At 41.6% G+C, this 18,154-nt stretch overlaps 1 protein-coding gene across 2 annotated transcripts in view; it reads left to right on the forward strand.

Moving 5' to 3' along the window:
- CUBN (cubilin) overlaps positions 1 to 18,154 on the forward strand; it is a 274,189-nt gene that overhangs the window by 99,732 nt on the left and 156,303 nt on the right. For both annotated transcript variants that reach the window (XM_047739399.1, XM_047739398.1), the window contains exon 28: positions 3,698 to 3,848. In XM_047739399.1, coding sequence (XP_047595355.1) covers positions 3,698 to 3,848 — 151 coding nt within the window. The remainder of the gene's footprint in view (positions 1 to 3,697; positions 3,849 to 18,154) is intronic.

The following is an 18,154-nucleotide window of genomic DNA, read 5'->3' on the forward strand; positions in this document are numbered from 1 at the left end:
ATGTTAAACTCTAAAGTTTTTAAAGTTTTTAAGTTTTTAAAGATGTGTAATAGAAGATGGACCAAACATTTTCCCCAGAGTTTCTCCTTATTTTAATAATATCATCCCAAACAGACTCTTGATTTTATTTCTCTATTTGGACTATGTTTAATTCTTAAAATTAGTTATATCTACTATAAAAAAGTTTTATTGCAGAAAAATTTCAAGGAAATAAGAAAAAGTATGAATTAGAAAAAGTATGAATTAGATGCCCATCTAAAATAGAAATGGCTGTTTTAGTTGTTACTCACTGTAATTTGAAAGCGGTGTAGAAGCCATTTAGACATCCCATGCTCATATACATGAAACAATTAATTATAACTTCATTCATTAAAGTAATAAATTTTCAAAATCGTAAAACTATTTAGCAGCAAAGAAGCACTTGAAAAGCACATTTCTGTTCTGAGAGTTCTTGCAGTTCATAAAGTTGATTCCCATAGAGGGAACAAGTTGAAGTACATATTAGCTGACTCTGGGTTCCTCCAGACTTGCGTTTCAGTGATTCCTAAAAGTACCTATAGAACCCTTACTCTTAGAAAAATTCAACTCTCTCTGTCAGTGATGTAGCCTCAGTTTTATATCTTCTGCCTTGTAAGTATGGTTCTTAATAGCTGGAAGGGGTCCACAGATCCTTTCATGTTGCAGCTGGAGTCCGAAGTCAGTATGGCCTCATACACTGTATGTGTGCCAAATTATCAAACCCATGCAAAGGAAGTAGATAGAAATTGGTAAATGTGGCTTTAGGCAAGAGATTTCCTTCCTCTTTGGGTGTCCTAAGAGTGGTTGAGCTATTTCAGGGTAGAGTGGGGGGTAGGGAGACCTAAACCTCATCGATCCTAAATGAATAGCCTCCTTCAGAGAATAACTGAAAAGATTCTACAGAGGAGGTTGTATGTATACAACATATTTACCTTCAAAGATACATTTAAAGGCCAGCCAGAAAGTGGATGCAGCATTTCAGATACTCTAAAAGGTAGAACAACTTCTCAATACAGTTATACAAATTGGATCCGCATATTTAAACTGAGAATCTCCATCTTTCTTTTCTTAAGTTCTGCTAGTTTCCTTTTGTGGACTGTTTTTCAAGCTTGAGTATTGTTCACACCGAGTGGATCTTTAGGCTTTCTAAAAGCAGTGGAAATCATACCCTTCCTTAGCAGGACCAAGCCAGCATGCTTGCCAGTAGTTGCATGAGTCACAGCTGGAACGTCCTGTGGTTAGCATTCTGCTCTGAAAACAGAATCAGGAGCAGCAGGCACCTACTGGTTTCCATGGCAACCAGTATTTGTGTACTTTGAAAAATGACTGTTCCTTTTTGTGTGGTAAATTTACGCGGGAACGAATTATAGAGGTGACGTTAGCCATCTGTGAATATAAACAACAACAAAAAAACCTGATTTAATTAAGTGTAAACTTTAGAAGGACATAAAATTGGGGGTTGGGGTGTTTTTGTGTAGAGGTTTTGTTCTATACTAATTAAGTCATTCGTTTATTTGACGTATTCAAGCATTTTCATCAATGTCTATTTGATGTTTATTTCAATGCATCACTCTCTCCCCTCCAAAGGCAAAAGGAAACTAATTGTCATTCATCATTGTTCCCCCCCAAACCCGCTCTCTTTGCCCCTGCCCTACCCCCCATCCCATGGACAATGTGTTATTTAAGAACAACTGGGATTCAGGGGCGCTCCTTCAATGAAGTAATCCTCTCCAGAAGGAAGAAAAAAAAAATACCTTCCGAGTCATGTGAAAATGTCAGGTTTCTTAACCTTGCTGGGCTGGGGAGGCAAAAATACTGGGCTGCTTATGACCTTGTATAGAGTCTAGAAGACAGTTCCTCAAAATGTCACTACAACCATTTCAGAAGACCCATCAGGCTTAAAGGGATTATGGTTATAGAGAAGTCTTACCTCATGTTTTGTTTCATAAAGTTGAAATAATTAAAGTTTTGGTCACTGAACTACAGCCCAAAGTTAAGAATGAGCCTTTTGGAGTGGAAAATAGTAGAGTGTTTCTTACTTATTATACCTCTGCTTGGGAACAGTATGTTTACTTTTGTATTAATTAGTTTTGAATTGGAGTTGGTAGACTGGATTTAGTGAAAAAACAAAACAAAACAAAAAAACTCTGAAGCTGGAATAAATACCTTACAGTGAAGCAGTAATTTAAGAGTAAACAGAGTGCAGCCTGTCCCTCCTCCCCACCTCCACCCCCTGCCATCAGAAGCGAAGGATTGTTTTGTTGTCCCATTTTCTTTTTGTGTTACTTTATTCTTTCCCTCATTTTTGTTCCGTCATCATGGCTTCTGTCAACTATCTAGACCCACACATGCTAATAAATATACCACGGGTAACTAGAACAAAATAGACAGCAATGTAGACATTAGTGGAGTCAAAGAAAATACAATGGCTTGAGTCACGAGGAGCCAATCTTTTTAGATTATCATTATCTTTTTTGATTGAGGAGAAATGGCAGAGAAGCTTAAATTTTTTTTTTTTTTTTTTAGTTTAGAGGTATGTATCTGATGAAATTAATGAGGCAGATAAAGGATGCATGACAGGATGTACAAAACAGCTTAGTGGGCAAGTGGGCAAAGACCTCAGCAGAAATGCTCCAGGGGAAGAAATATAAATGCCTAACAAAGATGAAAAACCTTCAACCTCAAAGTAACCTAAATTAAGACAATTATAAACCCCCCAAATTTTCCCTATTAGCACCAGCTATAAAAATAATAGCAGTCATAATTGCCAAGGTCCCCTATAAGAACCATTTCAGTAAAGTGCTAGTGGGGGATACGCTGATAGAAATTTCTGATAAGAGATTTAATGATATATATCAAGAGCCATAAAAGGTGATACTCTCTGATTCATTCCCCTTACAGGAATCTTTCCTGAGGGACATTTAAAATATCAAATACTCACATTGGCAAAAAAAAAAATTGGAAATGTCTTCAATAAACTACAACAGAGTATTAGTAACATTTTATGCCACCATCAAAAATGTTTACCTAGACTGTTGAGTGACATGCTTAGAGAAAAACTGGGAACACAATTAAATGTGTAGCCTAAATTTATACACACGCATATACACCTGGACACGTGTGTATATGTACATATGTAAGTCAACAACAAAAAAGCGTTGGCAAGAGAAACTTCTGGTATTAACAAAATATTAAGCGTGGTTATCTACAGTGGGATTAATTTTTGTATTTACCTTTCTTTCACATAGCTTTCTAAAATGTCTCAATTTTTATAGTCAGTCTTTATTTAAAAATATGTGGATCTTACAATTACAAGACTATTCATTGAGCGTCTCTCGTGTGTCATTAATCTGTGAACACATCTCATTCAGGCCACCATTTCCTTATTCTGTGCCTGGATTTACACTTTCAAGGGAACTTGCTAGGCTGACCTAAAGTCAAACGTTAGTATTTGGATTTCCAGCTTTATTGGGCTTAGGAATCATCCATAAAACTCTCTATATATAATCATCTATTTTTAATGCTTATGTGATGCCTCCCATGCTCAAACCATCTCAGCAGATTTACCCTTAACCTTTTAGCCAAGAAGCAGCTTTGGCCACACGAGCAGACTTTTTTTTTTTCCATCTGTCCAGCCATGTGAAGTTTCTCACATTGGGAAGTTTCTGCTTGATTTCAGCTCTATGATGGCTCCCAGCGGATTGGGCGCTACTGTGGAGAAGAGACGCCGCCCGCAGGGAGCACCACAGGCTCCCAGCTTCAGGTGCTGTTCTACACCGACGGGGTCAGTCATGGTGAGAAAGGATTCCAGATGCAGTGGTTCATTCATGGTAAGCCCTGTGCAGATCTTCCTTGTATTTGATACCTGCTGTATGACTAAGAATTATTCCTTTCCCAATTCTCTCTTCGGAAACAATCACACCCACAAATATTGGGACCTGGTAACCAGTAAGCTGATGCTAGACCTTGGTCCGTTTCCTCAGATGTTGGTGGCTCTGGGAGAGTTAATCCTGGCAGGGTTAAGAGAGGACAGGGCTTGGAGACCTGCTGAAGTCTTTGCAACTATAAATTGCCGAAGAGAAAGGAGGGGAACAGAGTGAAGTTTCTAGTTGGGGGAAAACCTCGAGCTGGGTGTGGTGAGACATGGCGAGGTGGCATTAGAGTCTCGAAGGGGGCGTGGAATGGAATGACATTCAAGGCTTATTCTGACCTAGCTGTGAAGGAATGGTGGGGGTGGGGATTAAAGGGCAAGGATGAGAGCCACTCAGAGAGAGAAGGGGAGGCACTGGGCCGAGAGGAGAGTGGGAGTAGAGAACTCACTCAGCCAGCGCATGTGTTGTACCTGCCGGAGTCGGGGCATGTCAGCACCCACCTAGGAACTCGTAGTTCAGAAAGCACGTAGGGGGGCGCCTGGGTGGCTCAGTGGGTTGGGCCGCTGCCTTCGGCTCAGGTCATGATCTCAGGGTCCTGGGATCGAGTCCCGCGTCGGGCTCTCTGCTCAGCAGTGAGCCTGCTTCCCTCTCTCTCTGCCTGCCTCTCCGTCTACTTGTGATCTCTCTCTGTCAAATAAATAAATAAAATCTTAAAAAAAAAAAAAAAAAGAAAGCACGTAGGGATGATCATTCCTCCAAGGATGGACATTCACATTTAATGAGCTTTCCGAACCGTGTAGATTGACCTCACGTGGCCCAGTCTAATGAGAGTAGACCCCAGAGCAGTGATCCCCAAAATAGGGTCCCCAAAGAACAGCATCAACACCATCTGACTCTGGTTAAAAGTGCAAATTCTGGGGCTCCCTCCCAGACCTATGGAAGCCTGATAATCCATGTCTTCACTGCTCTCCCTGGTGATCCAGGTTTGAGAACTGCTCCTCCTAGAGGGATCCACACCTAAAAATACAGTCCTTGGTGACTATTTTAGTAGCAGTCCTCAACCAAGGCTTAGGGCTGGCTGGTCTAGTTCAGTCAATTTGAAAGAAAGGTGGAATCGGAATGTTATACTGGGAACCACACACAGACACGGAAACGGTGGCCCCTACTGTCAGAATCAGGGTGAGCCCAAGGCAGGGACACACGCATGTGGATTGTGGGACTCTCAAGGTTGTTAAAATCATAGTCTGTTTACTGTATGAATCGTAGCACTCTACAGAAATGATACCCTTGTTATACACTGAAGAGTGTTAGATGGGCCTGTTAATATGAACTGGAGACTGGTGTATTTCTGTGAAAATACAAGTATGGGGCTTTCAGTATTTAAAAATACTTGGTGTAAGCACAGAGCTACTTATAGCTTGAAATACAGATTAGGAATTCCTAAAGTAAATGAGCTATGATAATTAAGCCTGTGGGAGTTCTGGCCTGTTCTCTTCACCGAAGGGGTAGATTTAACCTTGAAATGTAAATTGATTGACTTGTTAAGTGAAGGGACTGGATTGATTTATCTGTGTAATACAGTCCATCTCTAGTATTCTGTGATTCAGAAATGGCGTGATTCTAAGGCAACCGGAGAAGAGAGTGAAAAAAACCTAGAAGACAGGGTAACATCTTGAGAAATGACCCAGATTTTCAAAGGCTCCAGACATTTCCCAGAACAGTTTTCCTCAGACTTTCACATGCAGGTGAATCACTGCATGTTAAAATGCAGAGTAAGGTCCATGAATCCTAAATGAGCTTCTAAAATGCTCCCAGGGAATGCTGATGGCGCTACTCTGTAGACCACTCTTTGAGGACCAAGGCGAGAGCAGATGTTAAGGCTGGAGATATAAAATGGTAGAAAGACAGCATCTATAGAGACTAGAGAAACTTCTAAGGTGCTCCAAGGGCTCATTGTACCAACAGCAAAATAATATCCTCAACCTTTCGAGGTCAGGAGGATATGAGCTGGGGCTTCTGTAAGAAAGAACCTTATTGCTTCAGAGATCCAAGGGGAGGAAAGCTTTCCCACGAGACAGAAGAGTGGAAAGGAAGAAACACTAACCAGGTAGAGATTCAGGGCCTAGGGAAGAGGTCCCTACTCCAGATACACGTTGGAATTGTGTGGGAGCTGTAAAGAGAACCAGTGTACTGGGTTCAACCTTCAGATAGGATTCAGTTCATCCTCGGTGGGACCTTAACAATGGCTAATTAAAAAAATCTCCCTAAGTAATTCTGCCATGCATTAGGATGGAGGGTTTAGGAGCAGTGATTTTGCTGTTGCTGGTTATAGCTTTCCTCTTGGTGGGTTGCTTCCTGTCCCTTCTGGCTGTTCTAGCTATCCTACCTGCAGGGGCCACACTAAGGAGTATGATTAATGGGTCCTTACTGGCTACACTGTATTATATATCACTAGATTCTCCCAGCCAACATGCTCGACATGGTTGAATCCTCTCCTGAAAGCTCTGAGTTTTGGGGGAAATTTTTTTCTACGAGTTCTGTTTGAAATCTTTCTTTGGGAGGGTCAAAGACCTCTTTGTCTATTCTCTTTTCCTATTTACTATGTCACAACTTTCTCTCAATTGTTGAAAACTTGCTAAGCTTGGAATCAGAGTTGCACAACAAAATTTTGCCAAATGGGACCAGAACTGAACCTTTTTTCCTTAACTCTGTGCTGTCCACATATATAAATTATACTTGGGAAGAACCTCTCGGAAGAGGATTATTAGTCATCTAGATTGGTGCAAAATTAACTATCATATACTATAGGCAATGCTTCATTTACACAGAGTTTCTACTATATATTTGACTTGGTCTTTGACTTGAGGTAGCCTGGGAGTGGGGCCACAACAGAAAAACTAGGGTCAGGGAAGAGGTTTTTGTAGGAGAGGTTCTTCCACTTCTTACCCAGCAGACATGGACTGAAGACATACATCTTTTTTCACATTTACCCATGTGTTCATTCCACAGATACCGAAGAGCTGTTTTGGGCCAGGTACTGTGCTATGGTTGGGGGCCAGGGTGTGACCCAACCACAGGCCTGGTTCTTGGTTTTATAGAGCTCCGCCAGGTGTCTGTGAGAAGTAGCCACCACGTATATGGTTCACGAGTCGACATAAAGTTAAAAGTGTGAGAAGGGCCATGGGAGCACATAAGGGGGGATTTGATCTAGACAGGAGGTCGGAGAAGTCCCACATGAGAATAGGACCTTTAAACTAAAATCTAGGAATAAGGGTGCCTGGGTGGCTCAGTGGGTTAAAGCCTCTGCCTTTGGCTCAGGTCATGATCCCAGGGTCCTGGAATCGAGCCCCATATTAGGCTCTCTGCTCTGCTGGGAGCCTGCTTCCTCCTTCTCGCTCTGCCTGTCTCTCTGTATACTTGTGATCTCTGTCCTGTCAAATGGATAAATAAATCTTAAAATTAATTAATTAATTAATTAAATGTATGAATAAGTGGGAATGACATAGGCAAATAGGAGAAGGAGAGTATTCCCAGTAGAAGAAGTCCCTGTGGGTGGGAGGCAGCAGGGTAAGTATGAGGCACCCAAAATCCAGCGTGGCTAGGGTCCAAGGTCAGAGGGAGGAGTGCTGGAGGGGCTGGGGAGCTGAGCTGCAGCCAGAGTGTTCTGGTCACCCAGGTCACTTCCAGTTAGTGGCTCAGGCAGGGCTAGGCTCTGCACCCTCTCTTTCACATAAATCCTTGGGATTTCAGAGAGCGCAGTTCTAGTAGGACCTTGAAGCACTGAAGGCACATGCCCTGTGGCAGGATTTGAAATATAAACTAAAGCACAAAATACAAATAAATACAAAACAAGCAAAGACAAAATCCAAAACACGTTAAAAAAACTGGTCTCCATGTGACAGTATAAGAGGCATGTTGTTGAGTAGGCGTGGTTGTAGGTGAAGGTATTTCTAGAAGCTCATCTCTGCACAGACCTTCCACACCTCGGTCTCAGAGTGGGGATGGCAGGCCAGTGCCCAGCACACCCCGCCTGACTCTAGCACGCATGCTGCTTTGCTTTCCCTGCCGGAAGGAAACTCCTTCAAACCTGTAGCCCTCTTTTCATTCGAGATATCTCATTTCAGGCTCTCATCCCCCCACCCCCTAGCTCTTTTCCAAACTGTGCAGTAAGAACTCCAAAAAGCTCTTCACTGAGAATTCAGAATCTATACTGGCATCATTTCCTGAGTATTGCTACTGAGGGAGAATCCACACCAACCCCCTCCCTGCCCCACACTTCATCTATTTTGCCCATTAATAAATAAGCCTGTTTTCAAAATGTGCTTCTTTGTCAACTGTACAGATCTTCTATTTGCTTTGAGAACATGGATGCACAATCAGGCTTTATTTGTGGGGCCCATTTTTAAAGAGGCTCTGTAGATGTGAGATTAAACCGTGCTGCCTGGCCTTTATGCAGACCATCAAAGAGAATCCCACTCTGGAAAGAAAGAAATGGCCACAGTTGCCCTGCCTGGCTCAAAGGTTCACAGTATTCAGTGTTGACAGCATTGTCCAGGGGTTGAATTCGGCCTCGGGGGCCTCCGTTGGGGCTGCTGAAGGGAATATAGAGCTCTCTGCAAGCTGTGTGAATAGCGGCCTCCCTCCCAGTTGGCTGTGCACACCCCTCGCCTCTCCTGGCCGTCCCTCCCAGAGGCCCTCTTTCACAGGCAGTGGGATCCAGCATACAAACAAGGTCAAGGAGCTTTGTGAGCGAAAGAGTGACATTTGCAAAGGGAGAGCACCCCTCAGCTGGGAATAGCAGGAAAAGGGCTAAGTGGCATGTGATCGGGAGGTGATGTCACCCTGGGTTTTCACAAAGAAAAGTGTGGCCTTTTCTTTGGGGAGATAGATGACATCAGCCTCTTGAATGGGGGCTGGTTCCATTTTGCCTTCTTTTTAGCTGTTAATGAGATTTCTCAAGCCTTGAGGGGAATGGGCTGGGAAGAACATGGCTCCCCTCCTCCATGGCTGGCTTGCTTGGAACATGAGCCAGTCCCTTCTTGAGTTCTTATGGACATGTAGTACCATATGAAAGGGCTTTTAAAAAATATAATTTTAGAGGCTTGGCAAAGAACCTCCATGAGGTCAGCAGTGTTTCTCTTAGAACTTCCCTCTACTTTTCTTTACCTCACATGGCCTTCTCAATAGTCTTTGTTCAGTTCTGGTCTTTCAGGGGAATTCCTTCTCATTGGTAATTTTTATTCTTTCTGTGACTTAGAATATATGAACTTGGGTTTCTGAGAGGTTCACCCTTTGAGGACAAAGGTCTTATCTTTGTAATAACATTATCCATTTGCCTTATATGCAAATGATGGCTCATCTCTCTTCGGGTGTGAGGGTGAATAAACTTGGGTCTTTGGGGCAGTCTGGGCCTGTTCTCCACAGGACAGATCGTTTGCTATTGTGCATCAGCTTATAGTGACTGCCTGTAGCCTCTGGAAGCAGGAATTTATCAAGAACCTGTTTTTCCTTCGTTCAACCTACCAACCAATCAACCAACCAACCAACCAACCAACCAGCATGTTTATTTTTCCATTACCAGGTTCTGGGCTTGGTGTTGAGAATGTAGAGAGTGTTTTAGTTTGCTCAGGTAGCCATAAGAACATGCAGCAGACTGGGTGGCTTAAACAGCAGAAATTTATTTCTCACTGTTCTGAAGGCCTGAAGTCCAAGATCAAGGTGTTGGCAGATTTAGTTTCTCCTGAGGCCTCTCTGATTGCTTGCTGACAGTGGCCTCCCTATGTATGTCCTCACAGGACCTTTTCTCTGTGAGCACACACCCTGGTGTCCCTTCACATATCCCAATTTCCTCTTCATAAAAGGACACCAGTCAGATTGGATTCGGGCCCACTCTAGGGGCCTCATTTTGATGTAATCACCTCTATAGTGGCCCTATGTCCAAAGATGGTCATATTCTAGGTACTGGGGCTTAGGGCATCAGTATATGAATTTTAGCAGAGAGAACTCAGCCCACAACAGAGAAGAAGGAGATAGCATCCTTGACTTTAGGGAGTTAGTCATCTACTAGGGGAGATAGACAAATAAACCAACTGTAGAAATAAGTCCAGGATAAGTCCATGATGCTGTGGGAGCAGAGGAGATGGAGGATAGCTTGAGGGACCTTGAGAGTCTCTCCAGACAGCTGTCATGCTTGAGCTGAGTTTTTGAAGAGTGAACAAGAATTGATCAGTCGGACTAATATCTGGGAGAGGAAGGTATTTCTAAATAGAAGCAGGGGGCTTGGGATATAGCACCCAAATTTTGTAATGGGCAAGGATTTCAGCTGGAGCACATGTTCTCAGTGCCAACCCCAAGTGTATGAAAATTGGTTCTTGGGAGAGTGAAAGAAAATTCTTGTATTTAATGGGTAAAGCACAGATATGTATCATACATAGCATGTGTTTATGTGTAATGTTAACATCCCATGGACGAGAACTTAGGAAAATGTATCTAGGAAGTTTCCCTAGAAGGGCAATACTGACCAAACAGTTGGGAAACACTGAGCTCCAGGGAATGAGGGAGCTGCGGCAGGACAGGTTGTCAGAGATCAATTGGTCAGAGCCATTGCAAGAACTTGGATTTTATTTCCCGTTGTCTGTCCTGAGCCTTGCCTCTGCATAACGCAAAAATTCACAACAATCTGGAGGGATGATGTTCACAGTGAAAGTGATTTTGTGAATTGTGGTCAGCAAAGATCCAGGGCACGCTCACCAGGCCGGGATGTGAATCACACCTTTTGGTCCTCATGGCAGACAGAGGCCCTTCTCTTGTTGGTGACGAATTGCTTTCATAGTCACTTCCTGCTGGGCAGTGATAGATACAATGTCGCAGAGAGAGAATGTTTTTTTTTTCCCCTAAGATTTTATTCATTTATTTGACAGAGATCACAAGTAGGCAGAGAGGCAGGCAGAGAGAGAGAGGAGGAAGCAGGCTCCCCGCTGAGCAGAGAGCCCGATGTGGGGCTTGATCCCAAGACCCTGGGATCATGACCTGAGCCGAAGGCAGAGGCTTTAACCCACTGAGCCACCCAGGCCCCACCCCCGAGAGATAATGTTAAAACACCTGTCACAGTCAGCCTTTGAAGTAGCCTCTTTGCCAATTGAGAAGGAGTCTTCTATTCAGTCAGTTGGTAAGCACTCTCTTGGTAAAGACAAATGAGTAAAAAAACATGGACTCCTGTGACTGTTTTATTCTTTAGTGTGATACAAGGTAAAGAAATCCTGTCCCGCTTGGACAGAAATTTAAGTAAAAGAGAAGTTTTCAAGAAACATTAGTTGTGTTTAAGTTAACAGTTATTTCCCTAAACACTGACTAGCCTTTCTCTCACATTTGTACTTGTTATATCCCATCCTCCTATCCTGGCCTCTTCTATCTGTTTGATATTTTGAACTTTTTCTTTGTGATACAGCAAATGTTTAAGCATGGAGACTGACTGAACACAGTCTTCATGTAGAACCAAAGCATAGATTTCTGCACTGTGATACTCTGTCTGATTTTTACTGATGGCAAATTCTCACTTATGTCTTTTTGCCAAGAAGCTCTTAATGGGTGATGTTGTTTATAAATTAACTGACATTTATAAGATTGGGATAATAATTTACTAAGAAAATCATGCACCTCTTTTTGCTTTGGCTTCAGAACCTTTTCAGCGAGATCCTAGTAATCAGAGGCAGCATTAAACATAGGCAGACCTTTCAGAATGAGTGGGAAAGCTAAATCCTGACATTATTTGCCTCCTTGACAACAGAAAATACACATACACACAGTTGACCTTCATTTAACGTTGGCTCTAAGTCTGGCAACCAGTGAGGACTGTTTAGGAGTCTTGCAACCCAATTCCCATGTTGCTACTGTTTGAAAAAGTTTGAGTTCTGTTTCCATTGCTCCTCTTTGAAACAGTTATAAAAAGAAAAAAAAAAAAAAGTAACTCCCAAACAACCATGACCTTCCCAAATCATATATTGCACAATTTGTAATAGTCCTTAAAATTTGGGCCAAATGAAGGGCTTTCTTGAATCTTCTGTTTGTGTTCCCTAGCAACAACATCCCTGATAGATACTGCACATACTTTCCAGGGGATTCCACACTCTTTCATTCAACACGAAAAAAAGAAACCACACTTATTTTTTTTTTTCACAGTTTCAAATTTTTTGGCAGCCAAAAATGACTAAACCAATGTAGAACAAACACAAAGTTCAGGTTAGAACATTAATTTTTGTTCCAGAAGTTTCTCTTTTTGAACATTCACTTCTATATTGCCATATTTTCTATGGCATTATTTATCCAAGGACTTGATTTCTTTATGTGCCCCTGTGTATTCAAGGAACTAATACCCACCTTCCATGGTGTTAACTCACACGACAAAGAAGGAATCTCTGAGGTAGGATAGCAACTACATTCTAGAAGATTAAATAAAATTTCATATTCTCTATATAAGTAATGACATTAATACATTTGTCCCTGATTTTTTTAAATTTTATTTATTTATTTGACAGACAGTGATCACAAGTAGGCAGAGAGGCAGGCAGAGAGAGGCAGGACCCTGAGATCATGACCTGAGCCGAAGGTAGAGGCTTAACGCACTGAGCCACCCAGGCGCTCATGTCCCTGATTTTTTTTTTTTTCCTCCTAGTTATACCTACAGACTGTTTAGAAGCTACACGATAGAGATTTTAGTACTTAAATGTTTAAGATATTAATTGTGATGAAAATAAACTGCCATATAAAGAGTGAATGAAATGAAATGAAAATGAAAATGAAAGTGAGTGAAAATACAATTTAAATGCTTGGTGCATTATTAATTGACGTCTCACTTTTTATCACTGGACCAAGGAATTATTTTAAAAACATGTGATGTTATTTTGAAAATGTTGATATTATCATCTTTAAAAAGTGATACTAACCATGTGTGGAGCCCTTTGGTTAGTGCTTTAAATATTGTCTCAGGTTTTGTCCAAAAATGTGCTGAAGTTAGCATTATCATCCCCACATTACAGATAAGAACACTGAGGAAGGAGTCCTGGAGAAGTTAAAGAACCTCCCCAAACATACAAATCCAGTGAGTGATAGAATCAGGACACAAAACCATAGTAGTGTAGAACTCCAAAGCCTTTGTCTTAAAGAGCTACACTCTGCCTAAGGGCAAGTGTGTTTTTCCCACAACTTTTCATTGCAAAAGAGCTTAAGCCATATTGCAGTGCAGAGATGGTCAGAGTTTATAGCAAGAGATTTTGTAACTAAATTCCCACTGAGGATTATGAATGTTTAAAAATGAACATACGCAGTCTTTCCCAAGTAAATAATATTCTGGTTCCAAGGTCTCCCCACTGAATTACACAATTCCTCCTTTCTTTGGGTTCAAGTAGCAATAATGGAGGGGAAGCACATTACTTAGCAAATGACTAGTTCAAAATAGCTGATGTTGTTTGTCCTTCAACACAGTATGTGCTCTGTTATTCATTTATAAAGTGCTCCTCTTTGGGCATTGCTACATAGGGTTGACAGAATCGTAAACTTCTGAGCTGGGCTGGACCACAGAGATGATCTAATCTGTTACCATGCTCTAGTTTCCCAAACTAGTTTACAGGAGTTTTATTACAGTGAGGAGTGAAAGGATAGCTGTCCCCCAAATAGTTTGGCTTGACCAGAGGTCAACAATAGGGACATGGTATAGCTCTAGATGGGGTAAATTTAGGAGCCCCACCTGAGAAAGTTTTGCCCCTCTCCAAGGAAGTGACCTCGAGGGCTCGATGCCTGCAGCCTTTGCCCTCTGAGCGCCCTGCACCCCGGTATCATCCCAGAAAATGATCCTGTGTCTCAGGTTTGGACAGAGCTTAGATGGCTAGAGGATACAACTGTTGGCAAGGTGCCCCCTCTCATATCTGTGCATGTGTTGAGAGGGAGCACCCTGGCTGTGGAGGAAAGGTTGGGAGTAAATGATGGTGGGGCATTCTGCAAAGCCATGCGGGGAAGTCCATGAGCCTTTCCCTGGAAGCCTACTGTGGGCCAAAACAATTAAATCAGAAGAAAGCAGGATTGGAATGCATACTTTTAAATAGAAGTATGAGGGTTGAACTTGCAAGTCCCATCAAGAGAACCCATTTCTTCAGTCTTTGCCTATTTGGGGGATTTCATAAAGGAGCTATAAGTAGCCTTAGGCTGGACTAGGCATGTGTTTTTGAGGGGAGAAATTAGTCTAGTTGCCTTGGTCTCATTTCATTTCCTTGGAAGATATTTTTATGCCATTTTTATATGTTTTGTTCAGAACTCAGATAATTTAAAAAATGCTTAAGAGAGAGATTGAGTGCTCGATTGATTTCTGAATTGTAAGCAAAGAACTGCTACTGAGGAACCTTTGTTTGATTTGGCCAGAATGCGTAGATGAGGAAGAGAAAGGACACAGTTAATCAAAATGAAGAGACGACACAATTGGCTATACTTCTCTGGGTCAAAATGAAAGATTGTTATCCTTTCGTGTACAGGAAATTAAAATTTATACTATGTGAAAAGTTCCCAAATATGGCTCCATTGGGTTCATTTCTCTTTGATGATGTACTAAGGTAAAATACTGCAGTAGTCGGCTCCAGGATGTCTGAGAGAGTCAGATAGATACGATAATCTTAATTTTGAAATTCTATGGCATCTTCTATAGTCATTTAAAAGTCATTTTGTAACTATGGGCAGAATCCATTTCAAGCTCCTCACCTCTGTTTTCCAAGTCATTAACTTCATAGTATGGCCTCATTCTTTCTTTTTTTGTCCCTATCATTGAAAACAGACGACTCTACTCCATATCCATTGCTGTATGGAAATCAGTCAGACAAGTGATTTTCTGAAAATCTGGGCCTGGGATGAGCTCTTTATGAAAGAGGAAACTTTTAAAACCCTTACTGGTTACTCAGTGCTAAAAATCATTATCCTTAGTTCTTGGGTTTGTGTTTCTCCTATTGTGCTACTGAGCCCTAAGTCTGTCTGTAGCTTTCTCGAGGGTAGACTTTGCTGGATCTGAATGTTTGTGGCCACCCCCACCCTCCCCCTACCACCAAAACTCATGTGTTGAACCTAACCCTGAAGGTGATGATATTAGGAGGTAGGGCATTTGTGAGGTGATAAGGTAGGTGATGAGGGCTCTGGGATTAGGCCCTTATAAGAGAGGCCCACGAGAGATCCCTCTGCTATATGGCATCTGTGACCCAGAAGAAGGTGTTCACCCAACCATGTGCACACCCTGAGCTTGGTCCTCCAGCCTCCAGAACTTTGTGAAATAAATTCCTGGTGTGTATAAGCTACTCAGTCTGTGGTATTTTGTTATAGCAGCCCAAAGAGACTGAAACCAACTTTATCTTCTAACCTTATCCTTAACCAACCATTATCTCAACTTCAGTCTGATAAATAGGAAGTAATTAACAGAAGAAGGAGTCAGGAGAGCTTACACACCCCTACTCCTTCAGGTATTATACTCATAGTTGCTATAGTTTTGTGTCAGTCTTCAAGTTTGGCTGTCCTGTCTATCAAAAGAATGAGGGTACATTAACTTCCCTAGGGCTGCTGTAACAAAATACCAAAAACTGGGTGTCTTCAAACAACAGAAATTTATTTTCAAAGTTTCAAAGTCTAGAAGTCCAAAATCCTGGTGTTAGGAGGGCCATTCCTCCAGGGACTCTAGGGAAGAATCCTCTTCTAGCTCCTGCAGGTTGCTGGCAATCCTTGGCTTTCTTTGGCTTCTAGAAGCATAATTCCAATCTCTGTCTCCATCCTCAGTGGCTTTCTTCCTTCTGTGTGTCTGTATCCAGATTTCCCTCTTCCCATGAGAACGCCTATTATATTAGATTTCAGCCCCACTCTGATCCACGGTGACCTCATCTTAACTTGGTAACATCTACAAAGACCCTGTATCCAAATATGGTCACATTCACAGATCCCATGTGGATTTGATTTCTGGGGGACACTATTCACCCTAAGATGGGAGTGTCTGCAACTTTTGACAACTTTCTCCTCTCTTGGGGTCACCATGCTTTGTCTTCTTTCTTCTTCCTTTATTCTCAGGAGGATTTCACATTCCTTGGTCTTTTATTATCTGATCTTCTTCTCTGGTTTCATCTGTGATTGCTCTAGTTTGTGCCAACCCACAAAATGTCCCAAAAAATTAATCTGCAAATCCTTAAGATCAGATCATATCCTTGAAATCAGGTGGATCCTGAGGGCTCTACACTTGGCCTTGTCTATAAAGAGTCTAGTGATCTGATTTTTGTATTTCCTCTTAGTAGGATAGATACCTATCATTTGCCTTTCTCCTGCATCCCAGGAGAGCAGTACTGTTGGGAAATTAACTGTTAAAATCAGAATTAACAGGTAAAATTCCTGACTTGTTGTGGCTCTTCTCCATGCAACAGTCACCTTTGGACAGCTTTGGCCATTTTAGAGAGCTTTCTACTTCCACTTTCTACCCCTTTCCTTAAATTTCTCAGTTCAAAATTGCTTTACCTATATTATTTGCATATCTCATAGATGAAACAGAAGTGAGGCCTGTGTATGCCAGGAAATAGTTCAACCTTGCCTTGGGTTGGACCATCCCCCACTTCTGAGCTCTTAGTTGCCATTTTGTATCATACCTGCCCCACCGGAAGAATCCTTATTGGCAATGTCTTCCAGCAAGCCCACTGCCACCATAGGCTGCCCTGTAGCATGTCAGAGGGAAACTGCACTAAGCAGTTTCTCAAGGCATTATAGGAGAGAACATTTTTAATTTTAAATAATAGAAAAACAAAATCCACATCAGTCATTTTAATGAAGTGCATGAGCATCATGATTTATTGTGTTTAAAATTTATTCTTTTACTGTATTTTGACTTTTCACCTCCTTTTAACACTGACCACTGATTTCTCAGGTGTTTCCTTTGGAAGTTGAAGGATGAGGATGTGAAGATGTCCTGTTTGGGTCTCTGTTCCTTTTCTTCCAGCCTCAGTGGGCTTTGGCCATGCCTGTTCCATGCTGGCAGCCCTCCAAGTACTATTGGTTTACAGATCATAGTTTCAAGAAAATGCCAAGAGAGAGACTTGGTAGTTTCAAGAAAATACCAAGAGACTGCATTTGAGCAACTGTAGAGAAACACAGAAAGCACTTCTAAAACTTTGAGCCTGTGGTTCCATTTAGCTGTTTCCTTGCTGGTTTGCTTTTATTAGAACTCTTTTATTTAAAAATGACACCAACAACCCAAAACCTTGAAGAGAGAACATACATAGATTATGCTTAATTTTTGTGTGTGCATTCTGAAATTTTATACCTTGCTTGTTTTAGACCAAAACAGCAAAACAAAACAAAATCACCATTAACAAAGTCCTTTTATGAAAAAGATTTAAACTATCTTCACAAGTAAGCAAATTTAGCAACAGCTTTTAACTCTTCCTTGTTATGAGTTTAGTAGATCAAGGTGCTTCCTGCTGATAAGGTAAGCACTTCCTTTCAGCTGATGACTGGGAGTTTGGAGGAAAAGAAATCAAATAGATTATCAGTCACCACGACTAAAGTTTTATAAAGATTAACTAATGAAAATTGAAAAACATGTGATTCTCTGTAGGACCTTATTCTATTCCAGCTCAGCTGCTGTCTAATGATATTAATATATTAGATTTTGTCAGATTTGCCTCACATTAAATGAAAAAGGGTTTTGCTTTATTTTTTTCAGGTTGCTGTGGTGATTTTCCCCTCAGTAATGGATAGAACAGTAATGACGACAGTGTTCAACACTGCCCTTCCAGTGCTTTTGGGCTCCAGTGCCCAACGAGGCATAGTGAAGAAAACACAGAACTGGGTTTAGGGGTGGAGGGGCCAGGCAGAGATGGCCGGCGGCCCCAGATGTGCATTCACAATCTGAGCTGCAAGTCCAGCAACCCTCTGGAGCCTCATTTTGCTTGTCTTGAAATAGGATAGCTGATACGATCTGATATGATCATTCCTGGCTTTTGCCAAGAGTTGTTAGGAATTTCAAATAAGATAATGTGTTTATTAAAAGCTGTTTGAAAAACTATGAGCTACCATGCAAATATGAACTCTCTTTACCGTAGCTTAATGAACAACTTAATGAAAAACCTTACTTTGGTTATTTCATTTAATCTGTACAACAACCCTATGAGGATAAGGGTTAATGCTGTTACAGATGAAGAAATTGGATGAGAAATGTTCAATTAGTTATGCAAGTGGTAACACAGCCAAGGTTGGAACTCAGT

The sequence above is a fragment of the Lutra lutra genome, chromosome 8, assembly GCF_902655055.1.
Source record: "Lutra lutra chromosome 8, mLutLut1.2, whole genome shotgun sequence".
Taxonomy (NCBI): domain Eukaryota; kingdom Metazoa; phylum Chordata; class Mammalia; order Carnivora; family Mustelidae; genus Lutra; species Lutra lutra.